The 12,309-nt window shown below is 46.2% G+C and overlaps 1 protein-coding gene across 5 annotated transcripts in view; it reads right to left on the bottom strand.

Annotated features, from left to right (window-relative positions):
- ALS2CL (ALS2 C-terminal like) overlaps positions 1 to 12,309 on the bottom strand; it is a 178,492-nt gene that overhangs the window by 86,527 nt on the left and 79,656 nt on the right. For all 5 annotated transcript variants that reach the window (XM_030197218.1, XM_030197245.1, XM_030197252.1 and 2 more), the window contains one exon: positions 2,739 to 2,935. In XM_030197218.1, coding sequence (XP_030053078.1) covers positions 2,739 to 2,935 — 197 coding nt within the window. The remainder of the gene's footprint in view (positions 1 to 2,738; positions 2,936 to 12,309) is intronic.

Raw genomic sequence — 12,309 nt, 5'->3', positions numbered from 1 at the left:
GTGAGGAACACTTCTGTTGGTTTAGGGCTTGGGAGCACTTAGGTCAGTTTAGGATTTAGGAGTTCTTCTGTTTCCAGTCCTGGTCCCTGTGTCATCCAGTAAGTCCTGCCGGCCACTCGAACCCAGGGGCTCAACCCTTGGGGGGCAGTGGCTATGTGCAGGTGAAGCTGTACGGACCAGTCCAGGATGTTCCAGTCCGGTGTGTTCCAGTCCAGTGTTCCAGTCCTGTGTCCTGCAGTCCGGGGGATTCCAGTCCAGTGTTCCAGTCCGGGGGATTCCAGTCCTGTGTCCTCCAGTCCAGGGGATTCCAGTCCGTGTGTTCCGGCTCGCTGGGCGGTGCCTGCAGTCCCTGCCGGTGCCGGTGTGCTTGCCCAGCATTGGTTGGTGGGTTTTGCCTGCTGCTGTCGCTCCTCGTCAGCAGCCCAAGGGCTCACGTTTGCTCCAGAGCCTGGCCCCGCGAGCTCTGAACCTGAGAACCTGACAGGAGCTCTCTGCCTCTGAACTGCTGATGGGATTTCTAAACTGCTTGTTTGAACTGCCTGTTTGGAGGTACTTGTTTTCTTTGACCTGCTTGTTTTTCTTTGTGGAATATTTTTTCTTTTGGGATTACTTATTTTGAATTGCATCATTGGGACTGCTAAGACTCATGTCCTGTTGGTTTATGAACTGCATTTTTGAAGCTGTAGAGATACCTGAACTGCTTTGCTTTTGGAACTGCATTATTAAAGACTACTTTTTCTAAACTGTTTGTTTTTGGGATTGCATTCTTGAAACCGCTGGGATAATTTCCCTGGTGCATATCTCGGGAGCTGTGTTGGAATCAGGGGCGTATCTGCGTGGGGCCACAGGGGCCTGGGCCCCCGCAGATTTCGCCCTGGCCCCCCTCCCCGCCGTCAACCCTCCCCCGCTGCTTACTTTTGCTGGCGCCGAGGTCCGACCCGCAATCGCCGTTTTTCGTCTTCCTCCGTGGCCATGCTTCCAGGAAGTAACGCTGCAGTGCTGATTCGTTGAATCCAGTTCGACGTCTGACGTCAGACGCCGAACTGGATTCAACGAATCAGCACTGCAGCGTTACTTCCTGGAAGCATGGCCACGGAGGAAGACGAAAAACGGCGATTGCGGGTCGGACCTCGGCGCCAGCAAAAGTAAGCAGCGGGGGAGGGTTGACGGCGGGGAGGGGGTGGAGAGAGGCGGCGGCGGGGGGGGGGGGGGAGGGAGGCAAAAATGTGCCCCCCCTCTCTGGCTCTGGCCCCCCCTACCGCCGGATTCCAGATACGCCCCTGGTTGGAATAGTACTGCTGACGTACTATTCCAGCACAGGGTACACCTGGAGGATTACAGGGAGTTGTACCTAAGTGGAATATCATATAGAAAACTTGGGCCAGAGGCCTGAGTTTTCCTGAGAGGAGCGGAGGGATCCTTCACAGCGCACATCCATTTTGGGTCTGAGACCTTACCGCCAGCCATTGACCTAGCGGTAAAGTCTCATGCGGTAAATGAGCAGTAATGACCTACGTGCGTCAAATGCCAATTGGCGCATGTCCGATACACACATTCGAAAATAAAAATTATTTTTTGGATGCGTGTATCGGACGTGCGCCAATATTGAAATTACCGCAAGAGCCACATGGTAGCCAGGCGGTAACTCCATTTTGGCGCATGTTAGGCATGCGTGGACGCTTACGCGGTGCTAGGGGTGCATTAGCACTTTTAATGCACGTAAATGGTTTACGCGTGTTAAACGCCCATAGAAATGTATAGTCACGTTAACATTTAATGCACCTTAAATTTACAGGCGTGTTTAAAACGCTAACGCACCTTAGTAAACATACCCTTAAGTGCTTTGAAAATGCACCTCATAATCATATAAATATAATAAATACATAAAAATAAGTTTTTAGAAAGGGCCTACTGCATGTAAAACAGCCTTTAAATTTTCCCCTAATTATGCTTATCATGGTAGGTAGAGAGCTGAAAATCCGCAAGAGATCTCTGTTTGGCCCACTATGGACCAGGTTCTATATATGGCACTGTAAAAATTGGAACTGAAAAAAGACCACACCTAAGCATATTCTATAAATTATACCTAAAGTTAAGTGTGGTTTATAGAATACACCTACTGCCCAAGTAAAACTTGGTGTAAACGCCAGCGAATAACTAGGCACGGAGAGGGTATATTCTATATCAGTGCACGTAGATTTTAGAAATGCCCACCACCAACCCATTCCATGCACATGGTCATGCCCCCTTTTCAGTTCTGCAACTTAGAATTTACGTGCATAACTTTACAAGTTTTTTGCATAAATTCTAATTTATGCCAATTAATGTCAATTGCCTGTGAAGTGGCAATTATTGGCACTGATTGGCTTATTAAGATAATTAAGTTGCACGCGCAAATTAGAATATGACCTGATTTGCATGTGCAACTCTGGTGATACTATATGGAATCTGGGGGCATATGGGTTCTTTTTCTTCATTTATGCATGTCACACCACCATCTTTATAATAGAACATATTTTATGACTACAGATTACCACTCCAACAATTCTTGTCATAATTATGGTAGTGGTTTCTGAGGTCTTTTTGTATCCTTTTTATTAACAAATCTTCACACATTGGATTTATATTTGAAGTTAAAACTTTCCAGCAGAATTTTAGTTTTTGTTCTTCTTTGATTTCTTTTGCATCTTATTTTTTGTTGCTTAAAGAAACACATAGTAATGGATTTCATCACTTACTTGCCATGAGGTTTTCCCCATGAAAACTCCCCTTCGTAAACAGCATTCTTGAATCTGCATTCACTTTTGAATGTGTATGTGGAGAAACGAGAGGCACAGGGATCAAGACCTTCTTCACTTTTACCCCACAAAGGGAAATCTCTCTTCTCATCTAGTCTCTGGCGAATGACCTGATTCAGTTTCCATTGCCAAACAGCCTGTTGGTCAGATGGAAGTGAAAGAAAAATGTTGACAGATGTACACTGTGCAAGTCCTAACTGCAGGTTGTCCTGTTCTGTTTCAGTTTTTCTATTTGTTTTATCCATTTATTTATATTTCTATTGCTCAATCACCTGCTCATTCAGGAAACTCAGAGCAATATATATTAAATGTGCATCCCATTCTTTTATCAAAGACTTTCAAATAGTTCCAGTGAACCATGTACAGGGGCAGTTAATTGTCTGGTTGGGCATGATGCTCCAGAGGGTTGGAGGTTTGGAAGCAGTCTGCCAATATGGAGCAAGTACAGATGATGTATCAAACCTGTACTGCAGTTCAAATTCTCCTAGGGAAATTAATGTGAATCATCTTGTTGGCTTCTTTAACCTGGAGGATCACTATTGCTGTACCCTCAATAAGTGAATACCCTCCCATTGCAGGCAAAGTTGGGATTGGAGGAAACTGAATTCCAAGGTCCATGGAGGAAAACAGGGTGCTGGTGCAGTGCCTGGGATGGTTCTCTTCATTTGCATATATAAAAACAATTCTAGTTGGAAGTTAATCCTTCTGTTACCATAAACTGTTTGTTCAAAGGAGTATTAGAAATAAAATCAATTTTGGAACCTCTGTCTTGGTGCAGTCTGTTATTACTTACATAGTAACATATAGTAAGTGACGGCAGATAAAGACCTGAACAACAGTCACACTCAGTAGCAATTCATGATTAAATCAACAATGAACATGGTATTATATATTTGATTATATACTTGATTTGGTATTTCTGGAACATAGACCATAGACGTCCACCTGGCTCTGTCCTTATGTTCCAACTACTGGAGTTGCTGTCAAAGCCCACTCCAGCCTATCGGAATCCATCTTGTGATTTGTGGAATCTAGACCATAAAAGTCTGCCCAGCACTATCCTCTATTACAGCTACTGAAGTTGCCATTGAAGCCATATGCCCCGCATCCTAAACTGGATTGTCATATACAGAACACAGACCTACAAAGTCTGCCCGGCACTAGCCTTAGTTCTTCACAGCCAGAGTCGTCATCCAAGCATCACTCACACATCCACACATATGCAGCCATTTAAGGTTTTTCTTTTTTATACCACCCATTTTCTAAATAGAGATCCTGTGTGTTGAACCCACTCCTTTTTGATTTCTACCACCATTTGTGTCTCTACCACCTCCTTTGGGAGGGCATTCCAGGCATCGACCACCCTCTCCATGAAAAAGAATTTCCTGACATTACTTCTAAGTCTACTTAATTTAACTACCTGGAATCTACTATTAGAGCAATAGAGGAAAAGAGTTTTTTGTACACTGAGGTACACAATCCACCTTATAATTGAAAGAGAAAAACGCCTAGATTTCGACCCAAATTGGGAGATAGACGTTTATCTCACAAAAACGAATAAATCGGTATAATGGAAAGCCGATTTTGGACGTTTTTAACTGCACTCCATCGCGGAAGCGTACAAAGTTGACGGGAGCGTGTCGGAGGCGTGGCGAAGGTGGAACCGGGGTGTGGTTATCGGCCGAGGAGAGATGGGCGCCTTTCGCCGATAATGGAAAAAAAAGTATGCGTTTGTAGCTAGAATTTAGGGCACTTTTCCTGGACCCTGTTTTTTCACGAATAAGGCCCCAAAAAGTGCCCTAAATGACCAGATGACCACCAGAGGGAATCAGGGATGACCTCCCCTGACTCCCCCAGTGGTCACTAACCCCCTCCCACCACAAAACATGATGTTTCACAACTTTTTATTTTCACCCTCAAATGTCATACCCACCTCCCTGGCAGCAGTATGCAGGTCCCTGGAGCAGTTGTTAGGGGGTGCAGTGGACTTCAGGCAGGTGGACCCAGGCCCATCCCCCCCTACCTGTTACAATTGTGCTGCTTAATGCTTAGTCGTCCAACCCCCCCCAAACCCACTGTACCCACATGTAGGTGCCCCCCTTCATCCCTTAGGGCTATAGTAATGGTGTAGACTTGTGGGCAGTGGGTTTTGAGGGGGATTTCGGGGGCTCAACACACAAGGGAAGGGTGCTATGCACCTGGGAGCTCTTTTACCTTTTTTTTTGTTTTTGTAAAAGTGCCCCCTAGGGTGCCCGGTTGGTGTCCTGGCATGTGAGGGGGACCAGTGCACTACGAATCCTGGCCCCTCCCACGAACAAATGCCTTGGATTTATTCATTTTTGAGCTGGGCGCTTTCATTTTCCATAATCACTGAAAAACAAAAACGCCCAGCTCACAAATTGTCGAATAAAACATGGACGTCTATTTTTTGCGAAAATATGGTTCGGTCCGCCCCTTCACGGACCCGTTCTCGGAGATAAACACCCATGGAGATAGACGTTTTCATTCAATTATGCCCCTCCACGTGTAAAAGAACCTAAAGCTATAGCAGGAGCTTACTCTGGCTACAACTTCAATGCTTGGCATGACAAAATCAAACAGGATAATCTTAAATAAGAAATGATTCACCTATATTTTCATTTTTCTAAGTGCAAATTGCATATATATTGAAAAATTATGTCTTACCTGATAATTTTATTTCCTTTAGTCGCAGCAGATGAATCCAGAGACTTTGTGAGTTGTGTCACTCTACCAGCAGGTGGAGATAGAGAACACTGAATTGAACTGTGCCTTATAAGACGTATTGCTCCCTGGCCAGCAAGTATCTTATAACAAAACAGAAGGAAACAATAGTGTTAAACAGTCATAGCCCCTTCCTCACGTTACCCCCAAACAACATACAATAAATTCGCCACTAAACAACACAGCAGAAACCTCCTCAGGAAAAATACATGCAGATAGGGGTGGAACCCTGGATTCATCTGCTGCAACTAAAGGAAAGAAAATTATCAAGTAAGACATAGTTTCTCATTCCTTTGCATCAGAAGCAGATGAATCCAGAGACTTGTGGGATATAACAAAGAAGTTCCTAAATTGGGTGGGAAGCCAAAACCCCTGTTGCAAGAACCGAAGTGCCAAAGGATGCCTCCTCCTGTGCTGCCATATCCAAGCGATAGTGCTTGACAAGTGTGAACCGACGACCATGTCACCACCCAAAAAATCTCCTCAACAACGACCACCTGCCCAGGAAGTCACCAGAACCCATGTGGAATGCACCCTCACCTGAACTGGCATCAACCAGCCGGAAAGAATATATACTGACAAAATAGTTTCTTACTCCAGCGGGTGATGGTAGCCTTAGAAGCCACCTCACCATTCTGAGGCCCAGAAAAAAAGGATGAGCAAATGAGCAGACTGACAGAAATCATTGGTGACTGACAAATATTGCAATAGTGCTTGTTTAACAGGAAACGTAAGAACCAAAAATCCAACAGATACTGATCCTCACAAAAAGAGGGCAGAAACAAGGCCTGGTTAATATGAAAGGCTGAAACCACCTCTGGCAGAAATGATGGAACCATTCGGACTATGACTCCTGCCTCCATAAAATGGAAAAGGGGATCCCAACAAGAAAGAACCTGTAGTTCAGAGACGAGTTGAGCAGACGCAATAGCCATGAGAAACACCGATTTGAGCGTAAGATCCTTAAGTGTGGTTTTCCACAAAGGCTCAAAGGGTGTCTTTTGGAATTACTGAAGCACCAAACTAAGATTCCAGTCTGGACATGGGCACACCACCGGAGGCTTAAGACATGTTACCCCCCATACCAGAGAAGACCGCAAAACACAACACCTATAGCAGGCGAGGGTTGCGACCTGCACATGAATGGTGTTAACCACCAACCCTTTCTGCAATACTTTCTGCAGAAAGGTGAAAATAAGCAGCAAAGTAGTCTGAAATGGAGAGACCGCTGAATTAGAACACCAGGCTTCAAAAACCCGCCGAACATGAGAGTACGCCGCTGAAGTCAACCACTTCTTACCCTGAAGCAAAGTAGTAATGACTGATTCCGAGTAACCTTTCTTCCTCTACTTCGCCCGCTCAAGAGTCAAGCCATGAGACCAAAGAGGGAGGGATACTCCATCTGCAGAGGACCCTGGCAAAGAAGGTTGAGCAACAGAGGACAAAGTGGCTCATCCAACAGCAGCCGGACCACGTCTGTGAACCATGGCCTGCAGGGCCAATCCAGAGCAATGAGAATAACTCAGCCCCGGTGAAATTGAATTCGATGAAACGCCTAGCCTACCATGGGTCACAGAGGAAAGACATAGAGGAGCTTGGATTTCAGCCACAGTTGAAACAGAGCATCAAGACCCTTGGAGCCGTGCCTCCTTTCTCTGCTGAAAAAACAGAGAACATTGGCATTATGGATGGTTGCCATAAGATTCAGCCACGGAATCCCCCACTAGCAAATGATGAGCTGAAAGACCTCAGCAGAGAGTTCCCACTCTCCTGGACCCAGTGTGTTCATGGTTCAGAAAGCCCTAGAAAATCAGCTTGAACATTCATCTCCCCATGATGTCAGCAGCTGAAATCTGCAGCAGATGAGCCTCCACCCACTGAAGAAGCAAGACTGCCTCTTCCACAAAGGCACGGCTGTGGGTTCTCCCCTGCCTGTTGATGTAAGCCACTGTCATCATATTGTTAGATAGAACTCTCACCAGCCAGCCTTCCATGATAGACTGGAAGGCCAGAAGAGCCTGATGCACTACCAGGAGCTCCAGCCTGTTGATAGACCATTGGGCCTCCATCATGGATAAGAGAACTTGTGCATAATGAGAGTTACAGTGTGCCCCCATCTTGACAGACTGGCATCAGTGATCACCACCATCCAGTCCAGAGAGGCTAGAGGAGCACCACACAACAGACTGCTGTCGTGTAGCCACCAGTCAAGGCTGAGATGAGCCCCAGACTGCCAAGACAGGCGCCTCTAGTAGTCCTCCAACAGCAGAGACCACTGTCTCAGCAGGGACTACTGAAAGGGCCGCATGTGAGCATGAGCCCATGGAACCACCTCCAGAGATGCAGCCATGGACCCCAGGACCTGGACATAATCCCAGATCCTGGGCGCGGACACCCACTGCAAAGGGTGAATCTGCCCCTGCAGCTTGAGGTGTCATTGTTCTGTCAGAAACACCCTGTCACAGGCAGTGTCAGATGACCCCCCCCCCCCCCAAGTACTCCAAAGTCTGCATGGGAACCAAGTGGTTCTTGGCTACACTGGTAATCTAGCCCAAGGACTGCAGAAGTGCCATCACCCAAAAAGTGGCCTGTACACTCTACAGAGCAGAGAAGGCATGGCTGAGCCAATCAATCATTAAGATAGTGGTTAACTCGGATGCCTTCCCATCTCAAGGCTGCTGTCACTCATGACCTTGGAAAAGGTGTGAGGAGCTGTAACCAGGACAAATGGCAACCAGGACAAATGGCATTGCCCGAAACTGAAAGTGCTGCCCAAGAATCACAAAACAGAGAAACCACTGGTGTGGAGGCCAGATGGAAATATGCAAATAGGCCTCCCTGAGATGAAGTGCTGTGAGAAACTCAGCGGGTTGAACCACCACAATGACTGATCGCAGAGTTTCCATGAGGAAATGGCAGATATCGAGGCATCAATTGACCAATTTCAGGTCCAACACCACATGACCTTTCTTTGGTACCACAAAATAAATGGAACAGCGACCATGCCCCTGTTCTAGTGGGGGAACAGAAATCACCACCCCTAACTGCTGCAACTGCAGCAGCATGGAGAGAATGGCCACCCACTTGTGGGCGGCAAAGCATGGGGAGGCCAAGAAAAAAAAATCAAGGACAGGAAAAGAGAACTTTAGCTTGTACCCATCTCGAACAACCTCCAAGACCCACTAGTCCAATGTAATCTTGGCCCACTTGGCATAAAAGTGGGACAGCAATCCCCCTATAGGAGTGAGCTTGGACCCCATCATTAGAAGGGACGAGGAGCAGAGGAAGAGCCAGAAGCATGCTTGTCCTTCTGAAAGGACCACTTCTGTTGGTATAGGACTTCACAGGAAAGGAAGGCCGCTCCGGACGATATCTCTTGCTGTCTTGAAACTGAGCCTTACCTGACTCAACTTAGCAGAAGCACGGGGGGGCGGAGCAAGATGGCGGCGGTACCATCTGTCTGCACCGGAGACTAGCTCAACGCTGCTGGAGATTGAAATCACTCTTGGGGTTTTTTTTCCTTAAAGATTTTTTCTTTTTTTTTTTCCTTACCTCTATGATGCCGCATACCAAGAGGAAGGGGACCGTTAGACCGACGGCCCAGTCGGCGCTAACATCAACGCCCGTCCAGCAGAAGCTTGATCAGTTCCTGATGCGACATTCCACTGCTCAGATTGGAGGTCCTGCTGATACTACGGCGGTAGGAGACGCCGAAATCTTGGGTTTAGACACGTCGTTGTCCCCTCCAAATATTCGCCCACCTTTGCAACCGGCGACGCTCGACTTCGAGGGTGGAACGCCGATACCGGAAGTCGGAGCAAGCGCTACACCGTTGGGCCAGAAAGTCGGCCTGTTTGCCGGGGCTTCCCTACCATCGGAGCCAGAGGGCATAATTGCACCTCAGGAGAGTCCAATAACATCTAAGGCCTCGAATGCAAAGGTAACGCTGGAGACGATATGGGAGGTGCTCCAGCGTTTGGATAATACGATGAGGACTTCAACCAGCAAGATTGATTTACTGACTGAAAAGGTACAGACTTTAAATACTGCATTTTCTACAATGAAAAGTGAGGTCAATGAACAAATAAATCTTTTGAATACCGATTCCACCAAAATGAAAGAAACAACTGTCAAGTTGATACAGGACAATACACTGATTCACAATAGACTTGAATACTTTGAAAATTTCAACCGAAGATTGAATCTTCGATTGTTAAATTTTCCCAGGATACCAGTGTATTCACCCATGGATATATTTAAAAGATTTTTGGTGGAAAACTTAAAATTTACCTCTGATAATATTCCACCTTTGAGTAAAATTTACTATTTACCATCAAAAAGATCAAGTGATGAATTACAGAATCCGCAAGATGATTTAAATGTATCAGAACTTTTGGAAACTTCCTTGACCTCTAAAACTAATAGGCAAACCCTTTTGGTATCATTTGTGTTTCAACAAGACTTGGAGCTGGTAAGAAAACTGGCTCTAAGAAACTTACAAAACCCCTTTTATGGGGAAAAAAATCTGGGTTTTCCCAGACGTTACTAAAGTTACACAAACAAAAAGAAAGCAATTTTTGCTTTTACGACCAGCAGTTTTGACATTGGGGGCCTCTTTCAACTTAAACTATCCGTGTAAATGCATTGTAAAATATATGGATATAAAATATGTTTTCTTTGTACCGGATCATCTAAAACAATTTATTGCACAAAAGAATATTATAAAAGCTGTTTGAAGCCAACTTGTATTAACTTCAGGGAAAGTAATGAAGATGTACAGTGGTTATATCCGTTAAGCCTTACTTATTATTAACTATTTTTGACAAGCTTTTCTCCTAAATTATCGGCTTATTCCCCCCGTTATGGTGGTCTAAGACAAGATGCTTATTTTCTTTTAACTTTTTGTTAGAAATTTTCTTTGTAAACCAATTAATCTGTTTTTCTTGCACAAGTATTAATGCTTGTAAAATGTATAAAAGGATAAATAAAAGAATTAAAAAAACACTTAGCAGAAGCACAGGGCCTATTTTCCGGTAACCACTGAGTCTTTGAATCCCCCAGATCCTTGATAAGCTTCTCCAGATCCTCCCCAAACAACAGCCAGCCCTTAAAAGGTAGCTTAATCAGATGCTGCTTCAAAGCTGCCCCCACGGCCAGTGGTGCAACCACAGCAAATAGTGCCTCGTGACCACCAGAGACTTTTGCTTAGCTGATGCCCTGACCAAATCATACAGGACATCTGCTAAATAAGTGAGACCTGTTTACATATTGGGAAACTCAGGCAAAGGCTGGGCTCCTGAATCAAACAAAGCATTCGCTGCCTGTTGCACCCAGGAAAGACAAGCCCAGGCTGCATAAGAAAGGCAGACCACCGTCTGTAACACCAAGGCAGAAACCTTGAACAAAAGCTTGAGAGCAGACTCCAGCTTGTGGTCCTAGATGTCCTTGAGGCCAATGCCCCCTTCCATCGGCACTGTTAAATGCTACCACCAAGGCATCCACCTTAGGGAGGCACAACTTGTCTAACTCTTCCTGTGAGACCGAGTACAACTGCGCCATTGCCTTGGCCACCTGAAGACCTGCATAGGGGGTAGCCCACTGGGCAGAAATGAGTTCATGAATCACTTTGTAAACCGGGAAAGCTTTGGGCAGTTTTTTGGTGCTAGCCATCTTTGAATTTGCAGATACTGCGGATTGAACCTCCAGAGAAGCTACATTCAAAGCCTGCAACGACCTTGGTGATAAAAGTGGACAATTCCTCCTTATGGAAGACCCTCATGATGCAGGGTCATCTGCCTCATCTGCAATGAGTTCCCCCGCCTCCAAACTGTCCACCCCTGCATGGACCCAGGCCCTGTGGCCAGGGCTCTTTCAAGATGACTAGAGAAGGAAGGTTCCCAGATTCAACATCTGAACCCCGAAGGTGCCTGCCCCAAAGAAAGGGACACCGGGGAAGCAGAAAAATCCTGCAGCATAGCAGATCCTGGAGTGGAACGCTTAAGTAGAAAGGTGCAATACAGCAGCAAAATAAACTCCAGGAAAATGGTTTTGTCAGCCCCCCACCAGCATGAGAAAGTCCCAAACCATCCCCCAAATCACCTCCAGATCCTGTTGGAACATTGTCTTCTGATATGATCAGCAAACCCGCTGCGGAGACCGTGGTATCAGTACCACAGAAAGACAAGATAGCCACCAATAGCGCAGCTGTCTGAGGAGAATCTGGCTGTGCCACCCAAGTGCAGGAAACTGCCATGCCCAAATCAGCTGTCATGTCCTCTGAACCATCCGGGCCTGAACACCCCCCGGGGCAGAGACCCGACGCTGCTCTCCGCTTCCAACAGCGGGAGCAGTGCTCAACCACTTCTGTAGCCATGAAGAGAAATAAAAACAACCATGAGTGCAGTGGAAATAGGAAGAAAGTTAAAGCAACACTCACCCCTGTAGAATACAAGCTAGGCAGTCTTTTCAGAGGTCAATGCTGATGGAAGCCTGGAGCCATTCACTCTACCAAATTTAACTGGTCAGCACCCAGAAAGTGCTAGAGCCCACCCCTCAGAATGCCCTAAATATAACAGTAGCAATTCTGTGAGGAAGGGAAGGTACAGGTGGAAACAGCGAAGAAGAGGATAATGGGGTGGGGGAGGGACCTGGGAATACCAGGTGTACTCCCAAAGCTGGCACTTGGCCATCTAGGACAGAACACCCCCAAGCTCTACTGAATTAGCCAAACTAGAACAGGAGCTGCAAACAGAAGAAGCCAGGAGCTTGT

Source organism: Microcaecilia unicolor, chromosome 1 (assembly GCF_901765095.1).
Source record: "Microcaecilia unicolor chromosome 1, aMicUni1.1, whole genome shotgun sequence".
Taxonomy (NCBI): domain Eukaryota; kingdom Metazoa; phylum Chordata; class Amphibia; order Gymnophiona; family Siphonopidae; genus Microcaecilia; species Microcaecilia unicolor.
Note: the sequence above shows the minus strand (reverse complement) of the source record. Positions and strands in the feature narration are given on the sequence as shown.